Below are 21,563 nucleotides of genomic sequence, written 5' to 3'. Positions count from 1 at the left end.
TCGACTTTGTCCCCTTTATTTGCAAAAAAATAATTTGGAATTTAAAATTCATTTGCAAATCTATAAACACAGTAAGGTAATAAATGGGTATATAGTATTTAAACGCTTTCCTGTACGAATTTGTAGATGGATCAACAATATAAAACGTAATGTCTGTCTCTTCTTTTATACCAAACGGGAAACATATGGGATTATTAATATATAAGTTATATATCAGCCCCCTGGGCTATGTCCAATTTTGAAGATATGCACTTTTTTGATGTTTTTTTTTGCAATATGAACATAGCTCGTCTTGTTGCACTATATTTCATTTCTTTAGGTGGTCTAAATCAAAAGTTAGCATGAACATATGTTTTGTGTGAGAACACTTATGTAGAGCAAAACTGGCCTATGTCCACTAAATGGACATGACGCTGTTTGCTTCTATATGTCTAACTGGGTCTAAGTCCATGTTAATCCCTAATTTTTTGCTGTTTAATAAAATTATGAATAACTTATAAACAATTACAATGGAAAAAAAAGAAAAAAACAAGTCTTTATGGTGAGTAATACATGCATAAACAAAAATATGCAATTATCTACTAAAAAATTAAAAATATGTGTTGATGTATTTTTTGTAAATTGTGGTATTTTATGGTAAATTCTTTTTTTTGAATAAAACATGTGACTTTGGCATTCATTTAGAATTATATGCACTTATCCCCATACAATGGTTGTGCAAGAGTTGTTCTTCAGGTTTATTCTTCACAAGTGCAAAGTAAAGTGTCAGTACAAGTGTTTTTGTTGAAAATCGGGATTACATTACACGAATTAACAGAAAATTAGTTGCTATGCACACTGAATATTACAATGAGTAGAAGATTCAGTCCTGAGTTTCAACAGAAGCATGTCAGTTTGATGCTCCTAATGCCAAAGAAAAGGACAGGTGGTCATATTTAAAATTTGGTGAAGGTGTTCATATTTAAAATTTGGTGACAACTGGAGAGACTCTAGGGTTTCAGTAACTGTGTTACAAAATTCAGGTCAACAATGGTTAGTGCAGTGGGACATGGATGAAACAACGACAAGCATGGAAACAGATAAATTGTTCCTGGAGTCAATATACACACAATGCAATGCAACAGTTGACAACAGTGATAAAAGCTCAGATGATTGTGATTTTACAGACAGCGACTCTGATTATATTCCAGAACCACCAAGGAAGATGAGAAATATTTTAAACAGTGACACTGAAGAAGAAAACACAACCTAGGATTCTAAAAAATCAATTGGCAAACCAAAATTTAATTTTGCAGAAGGCGAAGAACTTTATTTATGACTTGAAAATAACAAAAAAATATTGAAAGAAACGCATTCAGTTACTAATGGTAGCCAAACAGGACATGGCCATAAAATTGGGCCAAATCGAGCCAGACTTTTTATTGTGAAAGTGTTGAAAAACTGTTTAAATTGGAGTGAGTTTGCTGAGGGTATCGATTGCATAGGGACTGCAATCTGTTGGCCTAAGGATAGTTTTATGTATGCAGGGAACTGAAGCATCCGCAATTGTTAGAAGACCGAAAACAAAAAAGAAATCCTACACAATGGGCAAAAAATGTTAAAAAAGAACAACTAAATGTCAGGAAAGATTCAAATTGGGAGTATCTTCCTCTCACAGTTGAGTCGCACTAGATGAGGCAAGAAATTTTAAAGCCGCAATGAAAGAATCAGGCAAAACATCACCAACAACTGCAGTTGTTGCTTTCGATTTTGAGAAGACATTACTGTCCTTGTGGCCAATCTTCTTCATTTTATTACTCACAAAGGCTAAGAAACTATAACTTTACCATTACAGATTAACTCAATGTAAATTTCCTGCTTTTTATGGAACGAAAGTCAGGCAAAAATGGATCTTGTGAAGTTGCAACAGCTGTGTTTAAGTATTTAATCAGTTTGGAAAAACTTGGCAAAAGAGTTGTTCATCTTTTTTGTGACAGATGTGGTGGTCAGAACAACAACAGAATCATTGTAATGCTGTCTTATGCTCCCTGGTTCTTGACATCAAGGAGATAACTCTAATTTTTTTGGTAACAGGTCATTCTCAGAATTAAAATGACAATGCTCATTCTCTAATTGAAGGTGCAACCAGAAAGAAAACCATATATTCTACTGAACAATGGGAAATGGCGTTCAAGAAACATATGTCAACAGTTGAGAGGTTTAGTTATAGCAGTGTTTATGATTTTAAATCTCCGTAAAGTTTTCCCCAGTTTGCACCAATCTGGAGGTCCACTTGTTTAATAAATGAAGGGAAAAATAAAAGCGAAAAGATTTATTGGTCCAAGGTAATGCAGTTGAAGTTACAAAAAGATAAAACTGGATTGGTTTCATTTAAGTACAAATACTCGGATCAAGATTTTTAAAAAATAATTATTTCGAATGCAAAGCCCTTCACAAGAAAGTCCTTGAGCAATGAAGAACAACCCATCTCCAATTTGCCACAACTCTACAAGAAAGAACCTGGAATAACAACAGATCAATTTAATAGTTTAAAAAAATTGTACCACCACATTTTCTACAAATCTCTTTCTGTTAATCGTGATAAAAATAATGATACAGTGAGCGATTTGGTATAAAATATTTCAAATCAGCCAATTTTGTGTAATCTGCATGTTAGTTTTTCCAGTTGTGCTGTTGCTTTGCTTTTATTATTTGTTTGTTTTCTGTGTTGGTGTTGTCTTTCCCACCATGGGAATAAAACAAGAATATATTTTGTGTTACATTTGTTTCACTAAGCAATTTCGGGTTTTTTTCTTATTTAGATATTTATAAACAAATTTACTAAAATTAAATTCAAAAAGTCTGCAGAAAAAAAAGACCTTGCCATCCAGTTAGAAACAGTCAGAAGAACATAAATTTTATTTCCTGTAAGATGTTATAGAATAGCTACTTGGCAATGCAATACTGTTCATTGAAATCCTCATATATTTTCATAAGTTAATGTGGTAGTTGATTTGGCTATGTCCAATTTGTGTGTGCTTAGTGTGTAAAATAAAACCAAAAAGGGCTATGTCCATTAGGGAGGCCTAAAATGGACTCTGACGTCACGATGCAGCAAGTAAAGATTGGCTGAAAATACAGTTTTTTGGATAGGAGTTCTTCAACAAAACACGTGTAGCGCAGCGGTTAACATTTCTTGGGCAAATTTTACATTGAGGCAAAGAATAAATTGTTGAAGAATATAAGTACCAAGCACCAAAAACAGAAATTGAGGTTTAAGCTAAGAAAAATGTTTGCAATTAACGGCAACTAGCGCGTCAGGCAGCTACTTGCCTTTGGTGTGCGCTTTTACTGCCGCGATGAAATCTTGATCGTATGGGAAAGGACAGCGGATGGAACAAGTTTTTGTTGGTTCGTAAAACTAAGTTCGGGGAATTTCGTTTTCGTTACTTTGTACTTATATTCCTCGACAATTTCTATTTCAAATAAACGTAAAAGATTTACTGCTACAACCGTTTTATTAAAAACACTCTTTGGCTAAACTAATGCATTTTTATCCAATCTTTACCTGTAGCATTGTTACGTGATGACACGAAGTCGGTATCACAAATACACACTATACATTATATAACGCAGCAGTAATATTACATGCAATGGCATGTTAGGCAGGCCTCATGTATACATCATATATGAAGGATGTGCAGTTGTGTGCAGCTTCATAGTTGACACAAACAAATAACGTTAAAAGACAAACTAAAGCGTGAGAAAATCGCAACAAAACAAAAAACTGTTTTTCGTTGCAGTCTGTATTGCACAAACTAACTGCGCGGTCACAGAGCACATAATACTGACTCTTAGAGAACAGCGATTAAAATGGTTTCACCCTGTATCTATGGCGTTACACGAAAAAAATGTTTGGCGTGCACCCAAAGCTTATCGATACGTAGAGTGATTGAACAGAATTTTTTTCCGCTAGCTTGGTTTTTAGTGGACCGTATCGCCTAACGCGCGTTACGAACACATGACAAACAGGCAACTTCAAAGAAATTAGAAGTTGTGTGCCGGTTAACGAAAACCATAAAATGCAAACTTTAACTTTTGTCCGTGCAATGAACATTGTGTTCATGTTTAATAGGTTAGGTGTATAAAATCTGATACTGCCAGAAACTATCGTGTAGCGCCCACCATGCAAGATTATATAACGCCCACCTGCAAGAGAGTGTAATTGATTGGTTAGGACACATTTGCGTCGTAATTACATTTTATTCACCCGAATGATCACATGGTGACGTCAGTTACGTCACCCCATGTAGACTACATAGTTACATCACAATTGCTTGTTACAATTTAAATTCGCTTCATTGCGTTTGCGTAGCAAGTCACTTTCTGGCCTAATTGTGACTTGACAAAAATGTTTGCGCATCACTATGTTACCATTTATTGTTTTAAAATCAGAATCTTTTGTTTGCTTGTCCCCAAAAATGTAAAATTCGGAAGATACTTTAACCAGTGACTTAGTCGTGTCTGCTTTTACCACCTCACGGACGGGCGAAATGCAAAATTCTCTGTCATCAAGACGACAACACAAATACTAAAATGAGAAAGTTCAGCATGTGAGGAGGGGATTTTTTCCTTTATTGGTCGGCATTTATAAGCGGTCGTACATATGTGCAATTCTATGAAGCTATATGTAGGTTGTGACAACCAATGAGCCATGTCCACATTTTCTTGCAACACAATATTAATGAAACAAAAAACCGCAAAATTCTTTGTTTGATTTGTAGGAACAGAATCCACAGGTTTGCAGCAATGTTGCAACAACAGATTAACAGTGAATAAAGTACAATACCTAACAAAAACGACTATTTATTGATGAACCACTCTGCAACGAACTATATCTATCCAGTAAACATGGGAATAATCGACTCTTACCGCAATATAACAATACCAATTACATCATGACCAACTAAAACTATCACCGAATTTTGACACGATAGCCAACATGTGAAAATTACGCCAAGGCTCTGCAACAATCAATGTCAAAATTTGTGATTTTGTTAAACGTGGTTTATACTAAAAAGTTAGTTTTTACTGCAGTGTTAAGAAAATAAAATCCCCCTAATCAATATTAAGACTACAAGCTGCTATTTTTGTTAGAGCACAACACTCCACGCATGACCGGTGATCAGTCAAGCGCTTGAATCTTATTCTAGGTGGAAAGTTTGACTTGCTGAACAACATTTTAGCTAAGCTCACGAAAAAGAGAAATATTTTTTTAACTTACTTTTCGTCCACAATGGATACATCATCTTCATCTTGGCTGGAACAACTTTCTATATCTATACGTTGGCAAAAAAGTAGAAGTAAATCGGTCTTTCAAATTTTTTAGGGAGTATCCATTAGCGTATTTGTGAAAGCTATTGGGCCATGCCTATTGACATAGTAAAGAAAGTCAATTCCTTGAAGTACTAACGTGGTTTATCAATTGAGGAAAATAATAATAACATATAACACATTCTTAAAGACTAACCGTATTCTTAATAGCGATGTGCCGGATTGAAACCGAATATTCGGTTGTTGTTTTTTCATTATTTGACTGAATACGAACATTGTCACCAGATCCAAATATTGTCAGCAAACTTTACATTCAATGTGTTTCACTCGAATTAGTACAACTTAACTTGGAATTGCACACTGCCGTCAGAACTTGCACACGAAAATAGAATTGCACGAAACCAACACTGGATAATTTAGTTCACGAATAACGACATTAGAATTTAATTATCTCTCTACACGAAAATACAAACAGTGTGTGCGCTTTTTGGAGACCAATATTTAAATTCATGACGTTATCCAACATTCGGATTCGCCCCATGTTCGATTGAATATTGGCAGCAGGTATTCGTATTCGGCAGAATCCGAATTTTTTTCTGTGTCGTCACAACCCTTATTCCTAAAATGTCACATACTGTACTACTTTGTCAAACAAACAAGCAAACCTGAAATGGACGGTGTACGGGGTAGGATTCTTTTCGGAGGAGATCTTGGGTAAGACATTCGACTTTGTCCCTTTTATTTGTAAAAGTAATCAGGAATTTAAAAATCATTTGCAAATCTGTAAACGGTAATAAATGGGTATGTATTAAAAACGGTTTCCTTTGCGACTTTGTTGATGGATCAACAATATAAAACGTAATGTCTGTCTCTCCTTTTATATCAAGCGCAAAACATATGGGATTATTAATATATATTGTGACGTGATGACACGAAGTCGGTATCACACATACACATTGTACATCATATATGAGTGATGTGCAGTTGTGTGCAGCTTCATAGTTGACACAAACAAATAACGTTAAAAGATCAACTAAAGCGAAACATTTACAAAAAGTTTACAACTAAACGGAAAAACTGTGCTTCGATGCAGTCTGTATTGCGCAAACCTACTGCATGGTCACAGAGCACATAATACTGACTCTTAGTGAACAGCGATTAAAATGGTTTCACCCTGGTATCTGAAAAAAAGGTTGGCGTGCACCACTGCTTTGCCGTATTATTTCCGCTAGCTTGGGTTTTTTGTGGACCGTATCGCCTGACGCGCGTTACGAACACATGACAAGCAAGCAACTTTAAAGAAATTAGAAGTTGTGTGCGGGTTAACGAAAATCACAAAATGCAAACTTTAACTTTAGTCCGTGCAATGAACATTGTGTTTATGTTTAATAGGTTAAGTGTACAAAATCTGATACTGCCAAAAACTATCGTGCAGCCTTATATAACGCCCACCTGCAAGAATCTCGGGTGTTATTGATGGGTTAGGACATATTTGCGTCGTAATTACATTGTATTGTTATGTCACCCTATGTAGTCTACATGGGGTGACGTCAGTTATGTCACCCCATGTAGACTACATAGATACATCACAACTGCTTGTTACAATTTAAATTCGCTCCATTGCGTTTGGGTAGCAAGTCACTTTCTGGCTTAATTTGGACGACAAAAATGTTGAGGGTACGGGCAGTTTACAAGTTTTTTTTCTGAGAAAAGTTACGTATCACTATTTTGCCATTTATTATTTGAAAAATTGGAATCTTTTGTTTGCTCTTACCCTATAATGTGAAATTCGCTGTCATCAAGACTATAACACAAATACTAAAAATGCTGAAATGAGAAAGTGTAGCATGTGAGGAGGAGATTTTCTCCTTTTTTTCTGGTCGGCGTTTACTAGCGGTCGTTCCCAATTGCAACTCTGTGAAGCTATGTAGGTTGTGGCAGCCGCGGGTGGGAATTACTATATATATATATATATATATATGTATGTATATTTATTTATAATTCCGTATGTTTCCCGCTTGATATAAAAGGAGAGTCAGACATTACGTTTTATGTTGTTGATCCATTTGCAGTCGCACAGGATACCCTTTAAGTATTTAATAACAAATTACTTTTACAAAAAAAAGGGAAGTCGAATGTCTTATCTCCTCCGAAAAGAATCCAACTCCACACTCCGTCCATTTCAGGTTTGCTTATTTGTTTTACAAAGTAGTGCAGTACATGACGTGTTAGGAATAAGGGTTGTGACGACACACAAAATATTCGGATTCTGCCGAATACATATACTTGCTGCTAATATTTAGCCGAAGACGGATCGAATGCGAAATTTTGATGACGTCGTAAATTTGCATATTGGTCGCCAAAAAGCGCACAAACTGTTTGTATTTTCGTGTAGCGACATAAATATATTCTAATGTCGTTATTGTCGTTATTCGTGATCTAAAATATCCAGTGTTTGTAAACTTCGTGTACAAATTGTGACGGCATTTTGCAATTCCAAGTTCGGGGAACAGATAAACTGATTTGTGGCGCCACCATGGGATCACTTTATCCCCACCAATAACAAATACGCAAATTCCCTAAAATAAGTTTAAAACCGTTTAACTGCTCTACTTTGCCAATTTGTAGATATAAAAAATAGTTCGAGCAAAGAAGAAGACCATGAATCCATTCTGGACGAAAGGCAATTTTGAAATTTTTACATTTTTCAGTCTTTTAATACTTCGCATTTCGGCATAAACGATCGATACATTGCGGCTGTGACACAAGATCTTCTAAGTGTTGAAATTGTTTCACGAAACGGAACCACTGTATTTTTATTGTACCCTGAAATGCGTGAGATTCCCAATGTAAACTGTACTGATGATGAAGGATGGTCTGCCCTTAGAATTGCAATCAACAACCGATCAACCAAACCTTGCAAACTACTTCTGAAATTAAATGATAGAACTGGACACATATGAAAAAACCTCAATCACTCGTGCCTATAGTTGGGGCTAAACGCAGGTAGACTGGAAGGTGAGCACTTTTCCATGGCATCAAGCAAGATTTCATGGAAGGCGGTCATAGGGTAATTTTGGTTCAGACTCCAACACCGAAAAGTTCAGACTCCTGCACTTCCATCAAGCGACTACTATTTTCCTGGATTCGTCGCGATTATCCTTGCTGCGCATTGTAATAACTAAGAGCATTCTCATACAGCTCCTCGAGAATGATTGCAAATTAGAGGTAGGAGTTACAAGTCTTTATTAAGTTTATACCAGTTTAGATTGCAAAGCACTTAAAGGTATGGGCACTTCTGCTCATGTATAGCCAAGCTTGCAATGTCGTCTGTTTTTCCATAGTTTGTCCTTATTTTAAGTCTTTAACAAAAATGTGATCGTACTTTCATCCATTTCCTGTCCTTATTTGTGATTTGGTGTCCTTATTTTAGGCATTTCCGAGCTGGTTTGGTTTCCTTATTTTTAGCACGTTTCAGCCCATACCATGTTAAATGCAACCATTTTTCTGCCAGCATGAAAGTACAATGTATTCCGGCTCAGTTGTCATTGCTCTAGGTTCAAGATAAAAATACATCTCTATTTATAACACAACAGCACTGATTGGGACTGGTTTAATCCTTACTTTACAAAACGTAGTTTAACATGGGATTTATATTTGATCGCGAAAATGTTCACATCTGACGGTGTGTTCTGGGAATGGGCAAATGAGAGAAAAAATATGTGCAAAGAAAAATCAAGTCCAGCCTATATCGCAGTACTCACTGAGGTAAAGTCAATGACAAAGCTTTTTACGTAAATTTTGGTAGTTTTAAATAAAGTTAATGTGCCTGCGACAAGTTGACTGTTTATTCTACTAACACAGAAGTTTGGTTCTGATCCCTTTCAACATTGCATGGATTTGATAACAATAATACGAAAAAATGCCAAAATGGAACCAGCACACAGTCAGTTTTATGCCGAGTTAGAACGTGAAGTTGAAAGTTATATGTGCGCTCTTTTAGATCAGGTTAAGCTTTCGTTTGTTTGAAACCAGAAACTAAACATACAACATGCAGTTAAAATTTTTCATTTAGATATTAATATATTATTAAAGGGAAATTTTTCTTGCACATAATCGCTCTTCTGATGGTCTGCTCTGTCTTTTTCAATGTGCAGTCGCAAACCTGGACACATCAAAACCAATGCAGCGATTAGGAAGAGTTGTTAAAGAGTTCGACGACATTGAAATTCGCCAGGATGGAAGTAAACAAAATGATAATGCGAAGTCACGTAAAAAGATGCAACTTCTTGACCGTTCGGTCGACATGCGATTATTAAATTTCGTAACTCATACTAAAGTCCAAAAAATTAATTACTCCAAATTCATTAATTATTGTAATCCGGTAATATTTCATGCAATGGTATGATTGGGAGGATCGCCCCACTGCGCAGGTCCTTGCTTGGTGATCACAGCTATCGTATCGCGATCATTAGGATTGCAGGCTTGGCAGCCCAGGCATTGCAGCCTAGCTGGATCAGCCACTTATTGTAATCCATTAATTAATTTCTGATATTTTATCACCGAACACTCCATATGCAAATAGAATTACCTAAAACCACCTAAAATTAATCGCAACAAGTCAAAATCCCTGCGAAAACAAACTTCAGATCAACGCGGCTGACGAAAATGTTTAATCAGATTTAACTCCGCCGTCAGACGCTTCGAGCGAGAAAATCACGGCGTCACGGCATGACGCCAGCTGGTGTGAATGCCACGCCGCTTCGAAACGGAGCCGTCAGCCGTCAGCCGTCAACCGCGTCTGGTGTGAATCCCGCTTAACACACAGGTTTGTAATCAATTCCATCCTAGACCTGTTCATTTTAAATTAATTGCAAATCTTTTATCCAGCAATGCATTGAATACATCAACTACAAAGGGGCAGGTACATGCACCAAGGAAATATGACTAAATGGATTTTATATAACTGTTTGGTCGGATTTCTTATTTCCTTTCTGTCTCTGTTTTGTTTGACTGCTCAAATATTTGGATTGGAAGTAAGCACCCTAATTATGGTATCAGCGCATTGGGGGACAAGTAAGGCAAGTAACGACTAACGAAAATCCCCATGTGAATATGGTGCAGTTTCAAACAGGTATAAATGGGGCAATCCCCATTCAGGGCTTGTGACGTGGCTTTGTCCTGGTGTAGTAGCACCTACCTCGTTTATCTAGTCTTTACATGAGTAAATGTTTGATTATTTGGGTTTTGTAGTATACAAGGTATACTTATTTCAACCATACCTTGCCGTCAGTTTTTAATAACAAATATTTGCGTATCAAACAAGTCCATCACCACAACACACGTTCCGCTTCAACAACAGCTCTACACCTCCCCAGTGCGCGAACAACCACCTGTCAAAAATCATTAAATTATATCTCAGTTATTGTTTGGAATCACCTACCAGAACAAATTAAAAAGTACAGCTTAAATAGTTTCAAAAGAGGGGTTATTTCATCGTTGGCCAAGGATTGTAACAGCGAAAAGTTGCCCCTTAACGTTTATGTAATATTTTTTTTGCAAATAGAAATCTTGCATGTTTTAACACGAGATTTAAACGATCCGTTTGGCCCCTTGTATGTGTCAAACCAGTAACAGTTTGTATCTGCTTTAAGTAGCAACAATCCTCATTTTTTTCTATTTGAATTAAAGGAATTAAGAGTAATATAAACTGAACAATTTATAACACGCGGTGAAGTTTCTTAAAGTCACAAGTAGTCGGTGAGTGTTTGCAATGACGTCTCATTACTTCAGTGTGTTTTAGTTGGTAACTCTTTTTCTGTTTCTTTTATTTTTAGCAATTATTTTTTCGTTTAATTATTTAGCAATTATTTCTTGCACTTTTTTTCTGCGCCTCATTTTGGAATTATTGTGTTTCTTTCTTTTTGAAACTAGCGTAATATCTGCTTCCTAGAAATCAGTGGTGCTGGCGGTTGACAAAGGATTTTTGTGTCCTATAGTCAGCATCACCCGCTGTACACAAAATATGTACATTACTATATTTTATTTCAATTCGCGAAAATAAACTGACTTGACTGACTGACTACTACATGAAAAAAAAAGTATACTTTTTTATTCATGTATTTCCAACGACTTGCTGGCTCAACAAATTACCCTTACAGTTTGGTAACAAGTAACTTTATGTAAGTTTCAATTAATTGGAAAATGGAATGCTGAAAAAGTGCCCAAAGACGAAAGTTTTTGCTAAACATGTATGTTATTTCGCATCATAAATTAGTGATGCAGTAAATGTTGAATTAAAATTATTTTTTTCCACTCCTAACCATCAAATCTGCTGATGATGTATCACTAAATTATTTCTACACATGCGGATGGTGTGAATTTATAAACTGCATGTTATTTATTGCCTTATCCTGGAGTTAGGCCGGGTCCACACTCACGCTTTGCATCGGCGGATTCTTTGTTTGTTTCATTATACGCCGGCGTGCAGGCGTACGCTCGGGACATTAAAACAAACAAAGAATCCGCCGGCGCAAAGCGTGAGTGTGGACCCGACCTTAGCGACTCATTAATATGGCTTTAATACTATTTCATAGGCAAATTTGTGTAGTTGCAAAATATCTTAAAACGATCATACTGCATTGACTGTCAACAGTGCAAGCAAATATGAAGATATGCATTTGTAAAACAACCCAGTAAATGAACTTTGCACTTGAAGTTACAACATAAATTTTTTTGCAGGTGTAGATGTATTTATTTAAATTTTAAGGTTACTGTTTGTTGATGTATATTGCATTTGTTTAGATCCTGTTGTGTCCAACATATCGTGTTCTTGTGCAGGTTTTTTATTGTTGTCTTTCCAATCATTACTTTTTCTTCAACTTTTCTTCTGTTCCCTGTGTTGGGTTATGTATATTGTTTTTCTTAATGCAATGCATTGTAGCAAAGCAACAGGATTTTGTAGTTTCGTGTTATGAGGTCGTATACGATACGAAACTCTTTGGACAGAATCGCAGATTTTCACGGCCAAACAACACGCCAAGTGGTTAGTTGTAGAACACGGGCGAAACAACATGCTAGTTTTGGAACACGTGTTGCTACGATCACCGAACTGGCTTGTTGCAACAACACATTCAACTTTTCCAGTGTAATAAGACAAAAATTTTCACCTCAACTAGAAAGATTTTAAAATAGGGGAACAGACATAGGGTCGGTTAACAAGCGGTGGCGTCAAATTTCTTTTGTCTCAGTTTATAGTGATCTCACAGAACAACTGCGAACAGTAGTTTCAGCCAACTAACAATAGTTGGCTCAGCTGGAGAGAACGTTGGTCGGTTTATTTTAAGGCAGTCACAGGAGAACAAGTGAAGCTGAAGATTATATTAAAATTGATGCCTTCTTTTTTGATGAAAGACCGAAGTATTGCTTACGAAAGATTTAATTGACACTTTTGGTCAAAAAGATAAAACATTCAAGAACATTACTGTCAATGCTAAATGTGAGAAAACCGGTAAATCAGTACAGATGTCCCATTATTATTTTAACTGCCTACAAGAGAAGTGTCGTCTGAGTAAAAAAACAAATTGCTAACAACTTATGTGACATTAAGGCATAGAGGCAAGGTGTATGGCAATAATACTTGCAAGAAGCGTGGTTTCTTCGTGACTTTTAATTTGCAATGGAATTACCTGGTTAGATTGAAGCCAGGTTTGAAAGTAGATTGAAAGGAAACCGTAAACTTCGCAATCACATGTTCTGTAAAATCGTTGTGACAAAATAGCGGACGACGCAGACATAGGGTCAGTTAGCAAGGGAACAAGCAGTGGCGTCAAATTTTCTTTGTCTCTTTTAAACATTTACACGGGAAAGAATCCCGCAGACAAGTGGCGTTTCCAAGGTAATTGATCCCCAACTAGCAACTGTTACCTCAGTCGTTCACAAACGTTGGTCGATGTGTAGTTGATCTTTTCTTCTGGTGGCACAATTAAACTTAACTTTTACTCACCGACGTTTCACCTGTCCTTCAGCTAGGCTACCCCAGATTAATTAATATGCATTTAAATATGCCTGGCAGCGAAGGCAACATAGCAGTTGGTCGACATTGTCTAAAACATTCATACATTTATTTAAACACGATGTTCATTGCGCGAAAAAAAGTGAAAGTTCGCATTTTATAGTTTTTGTCAGCCGGCACACAACTTCTAATTTCTTTTAAGTTGCTTACTTGGCATGTGTCTGTGGCTCGCGTTGGGTGATACGGTCCACTAAACAACCGAAAAAAATCACTGTCCAAGCTATGTATCAACAAGCTTTGTGTGCACATCAAACCCTTTTGTCGTGTAACGCCACAGATTCTGGTAAAACCTTTTTTTATGTTTTATTGCGATTTTTTCACAAAAACTTTTTTGGAAGTTTTTCGCTTTGTTTAGTCTTTTGACGTTGTTTGTTTGTGTCAACTATGATGCTGCACACAACTGCACATCACTCATACATGATGTATAGTGCGCATGTGTGATACCGACTGCGCGTCATCACGGCACAACGCTACAGGTTAAGTTTGGCTAAAAATGCATGGGTTTAGTTTTTTTTTAATAAATCGAGTGTAGCAGTAAATCCTTTAGAAGGAAAAGAAGGTTTTATATTGTTAATCCATCTACAAATTCGCAGAGGACAGGTTAATTAATATATACCCATTTATTACCGTTTACAGATTTTTAAAAGAATTTTAAATTCCAAATCACTTTTGCAAATAAGGAGACAAAGTTAAATGTCTTACCGAAACTCTTTGCCGAAAGGAATGCAACCCTATAATATGTCCATTGCAGGTGTGCATGTTTGTTTGTCAAAGTAGTGCAGTATATGACGTGTTAGTAATAAGGGTTGTGACAACACAGAAAATATTCGGATTCTGCCGAACACGAATACTTGCTGCCAATATTTAGCCAAACACGGACCGAATCCAATTATTGGATGACGTCATGAATTTGCACATTGGTCGCCAAAAAGCGCACACACTGTTTGTATTTCGTGTAGCGACAGAAATATATTTATTGCTTAATACTGCTCTTCTGGCAAACTTTATTTTATTTACGTTTCTCAATGTTTCGGCTGTTATGCAACAGCCTTTATCAGGGGGAAGAATGTAAGTTTAACACCGTGGATACATTTGAGGCACATAAACAAAAAACGCTACAAAAGAAAGAAGAAGTGAAAAAAAACGAAAAAGCGATAAGGGCGGACACACTTGCACTGTATACTTATCATTAACCGCACGTTTTATCACGGTTTTTGGAGTGCGTGATGTCTATCGGCATAATTTTTCTCTAGCAAGTGTCGATACACCGGTGGAAACAGAGTTTGTTTCTTGTCATTGAGTGATGACGCATGCGTATTAATGTTCAACGACTCTAAAAACATCCTCTTGTACCTATCGGACTCGCGCTCCAAAATGATCATTCTTGTTAAGTCCACCGCATGTCCTGATTCGGCCGCATGTTGAGAAAGCCGAGGTAAAACAGGACCCATGTTATGCTATAGAGCGGAGGGTCAATGAGATAGTGCCCCTGGTGGGGAAGACGGATAAAACCGTTGAGAATTCTGCCAGTTTTGTTACGCAGATAAAAGAGCTGTGTGTGCATGAAGAAGAGGAAATGGTGTCTTAGATGTGGTTTCCTTGTTTACCAACGTACCGGTAAAGCTAGCGGTGGACGAAGCAGCGGAGAGTTTACGCATGGATGAGACATTGGAACAACGTTGCTCGTGACCGTTGTCGGACATTGTGCATTGCCTCAAGTTGTGCCTGAATGCAACCTACCTTGCCTTTAGAGGTAAATTTTACAAACAAATTTTTGGTACTGCCATGGGATCCCCCTATTTCCTTTGTGGTCGCGAACATTGCCATGGTATCGGTTTAGAACAGGACGTTGGCAACGTTTGTTAACCCTCCTAGTTTTTGGAGACGTTATGTGGACGACACATTCGTGGTCGTGCGACGGGATGACGTCCAATCACTGCTCACGCATCTTAACTCCATTGAACCGAGCATCGGGTTCACAATGGAGCGCGAGCGAGGGAGTGAGTTGTCATTTATAGACGCTCTGGTTCGAAGAGAAGATCAGGGAACTCTCTCTACAAGGGTGTACCGCAAGCCCACCCATTCCAACAGGTACCTGTCGTTTCGTTCGGCGCACACGATCGCACACAAGAGGGCGGTAGTACGCTCGTTACATAATTGTGCCGAATCATTGATAACTGATGACGCTGAACGAGAGCAAGAGGTGGGTTATGCTAATAAAGCCCTTCTTGCTAACGGTTATCCTCGTTTCTTTTTCCGGCATAAGTTTGACGCGGAGAAGTGATGAGGGGCAACCTGCGGGTGTAGTTGTACTACCGTTTGTTTCTGAACTTTCGGAAACTTTAAAACGCCTGCTTGGCGGCTTTAATATTCAGGTTTTTAAACGTCCGGCCGTCACCCTGCGTTCATTAATATCGCACCTAAAAGACCGCATGCACGATAAGCTCGACACGAGGGGTGTGGTCTACAGCATTCCCTGCGGTGGTTACAGCGGCGTAAAAACAAGGTTAAAAGAGCACCAAAGGGACGTAAAAAACCATGGGGATAAAACAGCTCTTTCTCAACATGCGGCCGAATCAGGACATACGGTGGACTTCACAAGAACGGTTATTTTGGAACGCGAGTCCGATAGGTATGAGACAATGTTTTAGAGTCATTGAACATTAATACGCATGCGTCATCACTCAATGACAAGAAACAAACTCTGTTTCCACCGGTGTACCGACACTTGCCAGAGAAAAATTATGCTGATAGACATCACGCACTTCAAAAATCGTGATAAAACGATGAAGTATACAGTGCAGGGTGTTCGCCCTTATCGCTTTTTCTTTTTTTCACTTCTTTTTTTTGTAGCGTTTTTTGTTTTTGTGCCTCAAATGTGTCCATTGTGTTAAACTTACATTCTACCTCCTGATAAAGCTGTTGCATAACAGCCGAAACGTTGAGAAACGTAAAAAAAATAAAGTTTGCCAGAAGAGCAGTATTAGGCAATAAAATATGCCTGGCAGCTTCAGTAACAATTTATTTAGAAATATATTCTTCCGGATTTGGGACAATTCAATTTCGTGTACAAATTGTAACGGCATTGTGCAATTCTATTTATTTTTGTTTTTTTATTGTGCAATTCTAAGTTCGGAGGAACAAATAAATTGGTTTGTAGCGCCACCATGTGACCACTTTATCGCCACCAATCACAAATACGCTAAATGTAATCCCAAAAATAAATTTAATGTCCCTTTTACCTCTCTTTTTTGCCAACTTGTAGCTAAAAAAAATAGTTGGAGTGAAGAAGAAGACCATCAATCTAATCTGCACAAAAGGTAATTTTGAAATATTTACATTTTTCTGTCTTTGAGTACTTTGCATTACAGCATAAACGATCAATACATTGCGGCTGTGAAGCAAGATCGTCTGAGTGTCGAAATTTCCTTACAACACGGAACCACTGCATGTTTATTGTACCCTGAAAAGCGTGAGATTCCTGATGTAAACTGTACTGATGATGAGGGACGGACGGCCCTTAGAATTGCCATCAACAACCGATCAGTCAAAGCTTGCAAACTTCTTCTAAATATGAAGGCTAGAACTGAATATATATGTGTAAAACACAATCACTGGTGCCTAAATTTGGGGCTTAACGCAGGTAGAACGAGATTACTCACTTTTCCATGCCATCAAGCAAGATTTCGTGCAAGGGGTCAGGTTAATTTTGGAACACGAAGCGAATCTCCAAGTTCAGACTCCTACACTTCCACCGAGCGACTACTATTTTCCTGGATTCACCCCGGTTGTCCTTGCAGCACATTATAACAATTACAGCATTCTAAAACTTCTCCTCGACAACGGATACAAGTTGGAGGTAGGATTTACAAGTCTTAAAAGTTTACACCATTTTAGATTGCGAAGCACTCACAGTTCTGTGGATTTTTTGTACTCCTGCACAACCAAGCTTGCAATATCGTCTGTTTTTTTTCTATCATTATTTTAAGCCTTTAAAAAAGTGTGTGTATATTCCTCCATTTCCTGTCCTTTTTTGTGATTTAGTGTCCTTATTTTGATCATTTCTAGGCTGCTTTGGTTTTATTATTTCTAAGACGTTTTAGCTCAAACCATGTTAAATGCAATCATTTTCAGTTTCCGTCGTGATTAATCCAGGTTCGAGACGTCATTTAACATGGGATTTATACTTGATCGCAGGAAATGTTGACATCTGACGGGGTGTTCTGGGAATCGGCAAATGAGAGAAAAATTTTGTGCAAAGCAAAATCAAGTCCAGCCTATATTACAGTAATCGCTGAGGTAAAGTGATAAAAGATTTTTAAATAAAAATTCGGTAGTTTTAATTATAGTTAATGTGCCTGCGATAAGTTGACTGTTTATTCTACTAACACAGAAGTTTGGTTCTGATCCCTTTCAACATTGCATGGATTTGATAACATTAATACGAAAAAATGCCAAAATGGAACCAGCACACAGTCAGTTTTATGCCGATTTAGAACGTGAAGTTGAAAGTTATATGTGCGCTCTTTTAGATCAGGTAAGCCTTCGTTTGTTTGGAACCAGAAACTAAACATACAACATGCTGTTAAAATTTTTTTCATTTAGATATTAATATTTTATTAAAGGGAAATTTTTCTTGCACAGATTCGCTCGTCTGGTAATCTGCTCTGTCTTTTTCAATGTGCAGTCGCAAACCCGGACATACCAAGACCCATACAACGATTAGGAAGAGTTGTTAAAGAGTTCGACGACATTGAAATTCGCCAGGATGGAAGTGAACAAATTGATATTGCGAAGTCACGTAAAAAGATGCAACTCCTTGACCGTTCGGTCGACATGCGGTTATTAAATTTCGTAACTCATAGCAACACACAGGTTTGTAATCAATTCCATCCTAGGCCTATTCATTTTTAATGTAATCACAAAGCTTTTATTCAGCAATGCATTGATTATATGAACTACAAGGGGGCAAGGTACATGCACCAAGAAAGTATGATTAAATGGATTTTAATCAACCTTTTTGTCGGATTGCTTTTTCCTTTTCTGTCTCTGTTTTATTTGACTGTCCCAAATAATTGGATAGGAAGTAAGCAGTTCTTATTTTAGTCCCGATGTGAACAACTATATTTTGTAATACTCGATTCTTTTGGAAACTACTACAGAACTTATTAAACAACCGGCAGTGGCATTTGCTTGTCACCTTATATCGGATTTATCCTTTGTTGTTTTGATGGTCATCAACGTCGCAACACGATCTGTTGAAAACGATTATTTGGGTATGCCGAGCAAATTGCACTGTTCCGCCATGTTGTCGCATTTACAATTACTTTTTAAGGATCTCCTCCTACTCTAGTTGAATGGTTGATGCTCTTGTGGATAATCGGAAAGTGGAATCAAGAATTCGTTGAATTGAAAATCCACGGTCCTTCCAAATACTTTTCGGACTGGTGGAATATAAATGATATCACACAACTTACATTACTAAGCACTACCGCCATATTGAGGTAAGTTTGCTATGGTTTTACTTCCACAGAGCTGAGAGCAATGACCATATTCGAGTTTTTTTGCCAGAATATCTGTTACACACCGTTTTAATGCTATGCGGCATAACAATGCATTTTCGGTTTTAAATTATTAAATCTTTGCGAAAAAAACGCTGTTGTTTTTGAAACTGTTTATTTGCATTTATTTTATTCCTTGGTTTAAACGCATCAGGCATGTAAGCACTATTCTTGCTGCCAGGCATAGTAATTAATAGGAATTTTTCTTCTGGAGCTTAATTGTAACTCACGTTTCGTCCACCATCCAGGGAGACTTCCTCAAGGTTGTGTCGCAACGGCTGTTACAACTTTCCAGCGGTTTGCAACAACTTGCTGTAATTGTTACGTCCCGTTACACACCTGGTCACGTGACAATACAAGCGTTGTCATTGTTATTGATTCCCTTTATCTTGCAAAATATCTCACCAGGTTGTAAAATATCAAATTAAAATAACTTTTATCTCCCCGGGTGGAGGACGAAACGTTGGTTTCAATAAACACTTTCCTAAGTTAAGTGCCAAAAGAGCAATGCATATTAATTAACAGGCGTGTAAGGTTTAGACCCTTTACATATTTTGTCAAATGGCCAACAATCCTAAATTCTTTCGTTAAACAGGGCAGTAGATTTTTTTCAACACGACAATGATGATGGAATCAAAACACAGAGATTCGAATGGAAACCAAACGAACTTAAACTTATTTCAGAAGCTCTGCTTTCTTGGGCTTATATCTTTGTGTGTCTTCGTGTTTTTAATTTAATCAGAACAGTTCGTACGCTTGGACCCCTGCAATTGTCGTTAGCCAGAATGGTAACCAACATCCTCGAATTCCTTTTCATATTCGCACTTGTCGTGGTTGCTTTTGCTCTAAGTCTCAGTGAGTTGTATTGGTATTATGGCACAAATCCTGGCAGACAACTGCTTTGTGTTTCAAACAATTCTACTGCTCCTAACTGCAACAACAGTGTTCTGTTTACTGATATCGGCAGTTCACTACGGTCCCTGTATTGGACAATTTTTGGGTACCTAGACCTGTCTCTTATATCGCTTTCTGGTAAACACTTCGTAACTGAAGGGTTCGCTTGGTCGCTTGTGACTGTATATCACGTAGTTGTTCTTACTGTTTTGATTAACATGTTGATTGCCATGATGTCGCAAAGTTACGAACGGACGAGCGCCAACGCTGAAGTGGAATGGAAACTTCACCGGGCGGCAGTTTGGCTTCGATTTATTCGAAGGGAAAACGTTCTTCCTCCACCAATGAACATTATTCCCAACATTCGTCACCTGGTAAAATGGATTAGGGGAAAGTGCCGTAACACCTATCACGTATACAAGCATGCAAATGAAAATTACCAAGGGTCGAGAAAATACGTCATCAAGATTATTCTGGAAAGATATAAATACAACAAAGGACTTGCAAAATAGGCGACTGTTTATTTCATCTAAACGCTTACAGTGACAGTACACTGTATACCAAAAACATTTTGAATTTTTTGTAGTTTTTTTTCATAAGTAATTTTTATTAGATGTTTTGATTGATTATTTTTTTGAAATTTGCAAGCATGTCCCTGCGTGACCACCGTGTGGGATTTCCCCTGATATTTTCAATGCTCTTATTTTTTTCTAAGAAAATTATTATCGCAAAGATTTTTGTAACAGTTTCTGGATATTCCTAGCATAATGACGCCGTATTTAGGCTTCGTCGTTAAACATCGTGGTGATTACTTCTATTGTAAATGCTTTTCAGTTTTTAAGTTATCATGGCATTACTGTTAAAGCGTTTTGTATTACTGTACCAACAGTATATGTTGACATTGTAGAGACTTGGCGAAGTCTAGGTGTTTTTGCTTCACTGTCAATAAACCCTTCAAGCTCAAAAGGCGTTAGGATTGGTTTGCAAAAATATAAACATATAAAGACCGCAGGTTCACTATTTCTTTAAATGTAAGTTTTGCCGGCGGTTTCCGTGGCCACAATGAAAGAAATATAAGTACCAAGCACCAAAAACTAAATTTTCCTAACTTAGTTTTACGAACTAACAAAAAACTTGGGTTATTATTGTCTCGTTTCTGTTTTCGCCCTGCAGCTGAAAGAGTAATTTCACAAAATAGATTATTCTCGAGAATAATATTCTCGAAAAAGATTATTCTCGAGTTTCCATCGACGCCAATGTTTACAGATAGCAGCTAGGCAATAGTTTCAAACAACCTCGCATTCTCAATATCATGCTATCAAGGAAAATCTCTTAACCTTGGTGAGGCTTTAAAATACAACTCAAAATACGGAAAGTGCGGTTGCTGGTGTGGTTTTGGGGGATCTGGTAGAACTGTTGACAAAATCGACATGTAACTTTCTACTTTTCTGTCATATTCACACTTTATACATAATATCAATTGCAACAACTTTGCTTGTAGGTGTTGCAAGGCACACGATGGATGTCTCCTTGTTGCCGATTAGAAGACACTGCAAAAGGAAATGGTCGAGCACTTTGTCGTATAACGTCAAATATACGACAACCTGCACAAACCACAAAATCACTTGTTGTTAGTCCGCTTGAAATAAAGTTGTAACATTATTTGCCCGGAGATGAATTGTTTTAATTTTTGTAGCTGGAAAAACATCGCTCGGCGTTTA

General features: G+C 37.3%; 1 protein-coding gene and 1 pseudogene across 2 annotated transcripts; both read left to right on the top strand.

Annotated features, from left to right (window-relative positions):
- The first annotated feature begins 1,697 nt into the window (after positions 1 to 1,697).
- On the top strand, positions 1,698 to 2,615 carry LOC145895699 (uncharacterized; annotated as a pseudogene).
- An 11,409-nt stretch (positions 2,616 to 14,024) lies between these two features.
- On the top strand, positions 14,025 to 20,778 carry LOC145894718 (short transient receptor potential channel 4-like). Of its 2 annotated transcripts, XM_082983365.1 has the most exons (11): positions 14,025 to 14,138; positions 16,653 to 16,707; positions 16,759 to 16,966; positions 17,031 to 17,246; positions 17,585 to 17,686; positions 17,781 to 17,924; positions 18,032 to 18,262; positions 18,326 to 18,473; positions 18,550 to 18,663; positions 18,723 to 18,891; positions 19,544 to 20,778. In XM_082983365.1, the coding sequence occupies exons 1-11, from the start codon at positions 14,081 to 14,083 to the stop codon at positions 20,352 to 20,354; spliced, it is 2,256 nt and encodes a 751-aa protein (XP_082839491.1). In that variant the 5' UTR covers positions 14,025 to 14,080; the 3' UTR covers positions 20,355 to 20,778. The 2 variants fall into 2 exon arrangements, with proteins under 2 accessions (XP_082839491.1, XP_082839490.1); XM_082983364.1 differs by lacking the exon at positions 14,025 to 14,138 and having other exon boundaries at positions 16,154 to 16,707.
- Positions 20,779 to 21,563: the final 785 nt, after the last annotated feature.

Source organism: Ascidia mentula, chromosome 3, assembly GCF_947561715.1.
Source record: "Ascidia mentula chromosome 3, kaAscMent1.1, whole genome shotgun sequence".
Classification (NCBI taxonomy): Eukaryota; Metazoa; Chordata; class Ascidiacea; order Phlebobranchia; family Ascidiidae; genus Ascidia; species Ascidia mentula.
The sequence above is the reverse complement of the archived record's forward strand: the minus strand, read 5'-3'. Positions and strand labels throughout refer to the sequence as shown.

Excerpts from the sequence above, each read along its gene's own strand:
- LOC145894718 (XM_082983364.1), top strand. The coding sequence starts at position 16,385 with ATGCCTGGCAGCTTCAGTAACAATTTATTTAGAAATATATTCTTCCGG. Across the intron at positions 17,687-17,780 it reads ATATTACAGTAATCGCTGAG|AAGTTTGGTTCTGATCCCTT; the intron begins GTAAAGTGATAA and ends CTACTAACACAG. Across the intron at positions 18,263-18,325 it reads TAACTCATAGCAACACACAG|CAATGCATTGATTATATGAA; the intron begins GTTTGTAATCAA and ends GCTTTTATTCAG.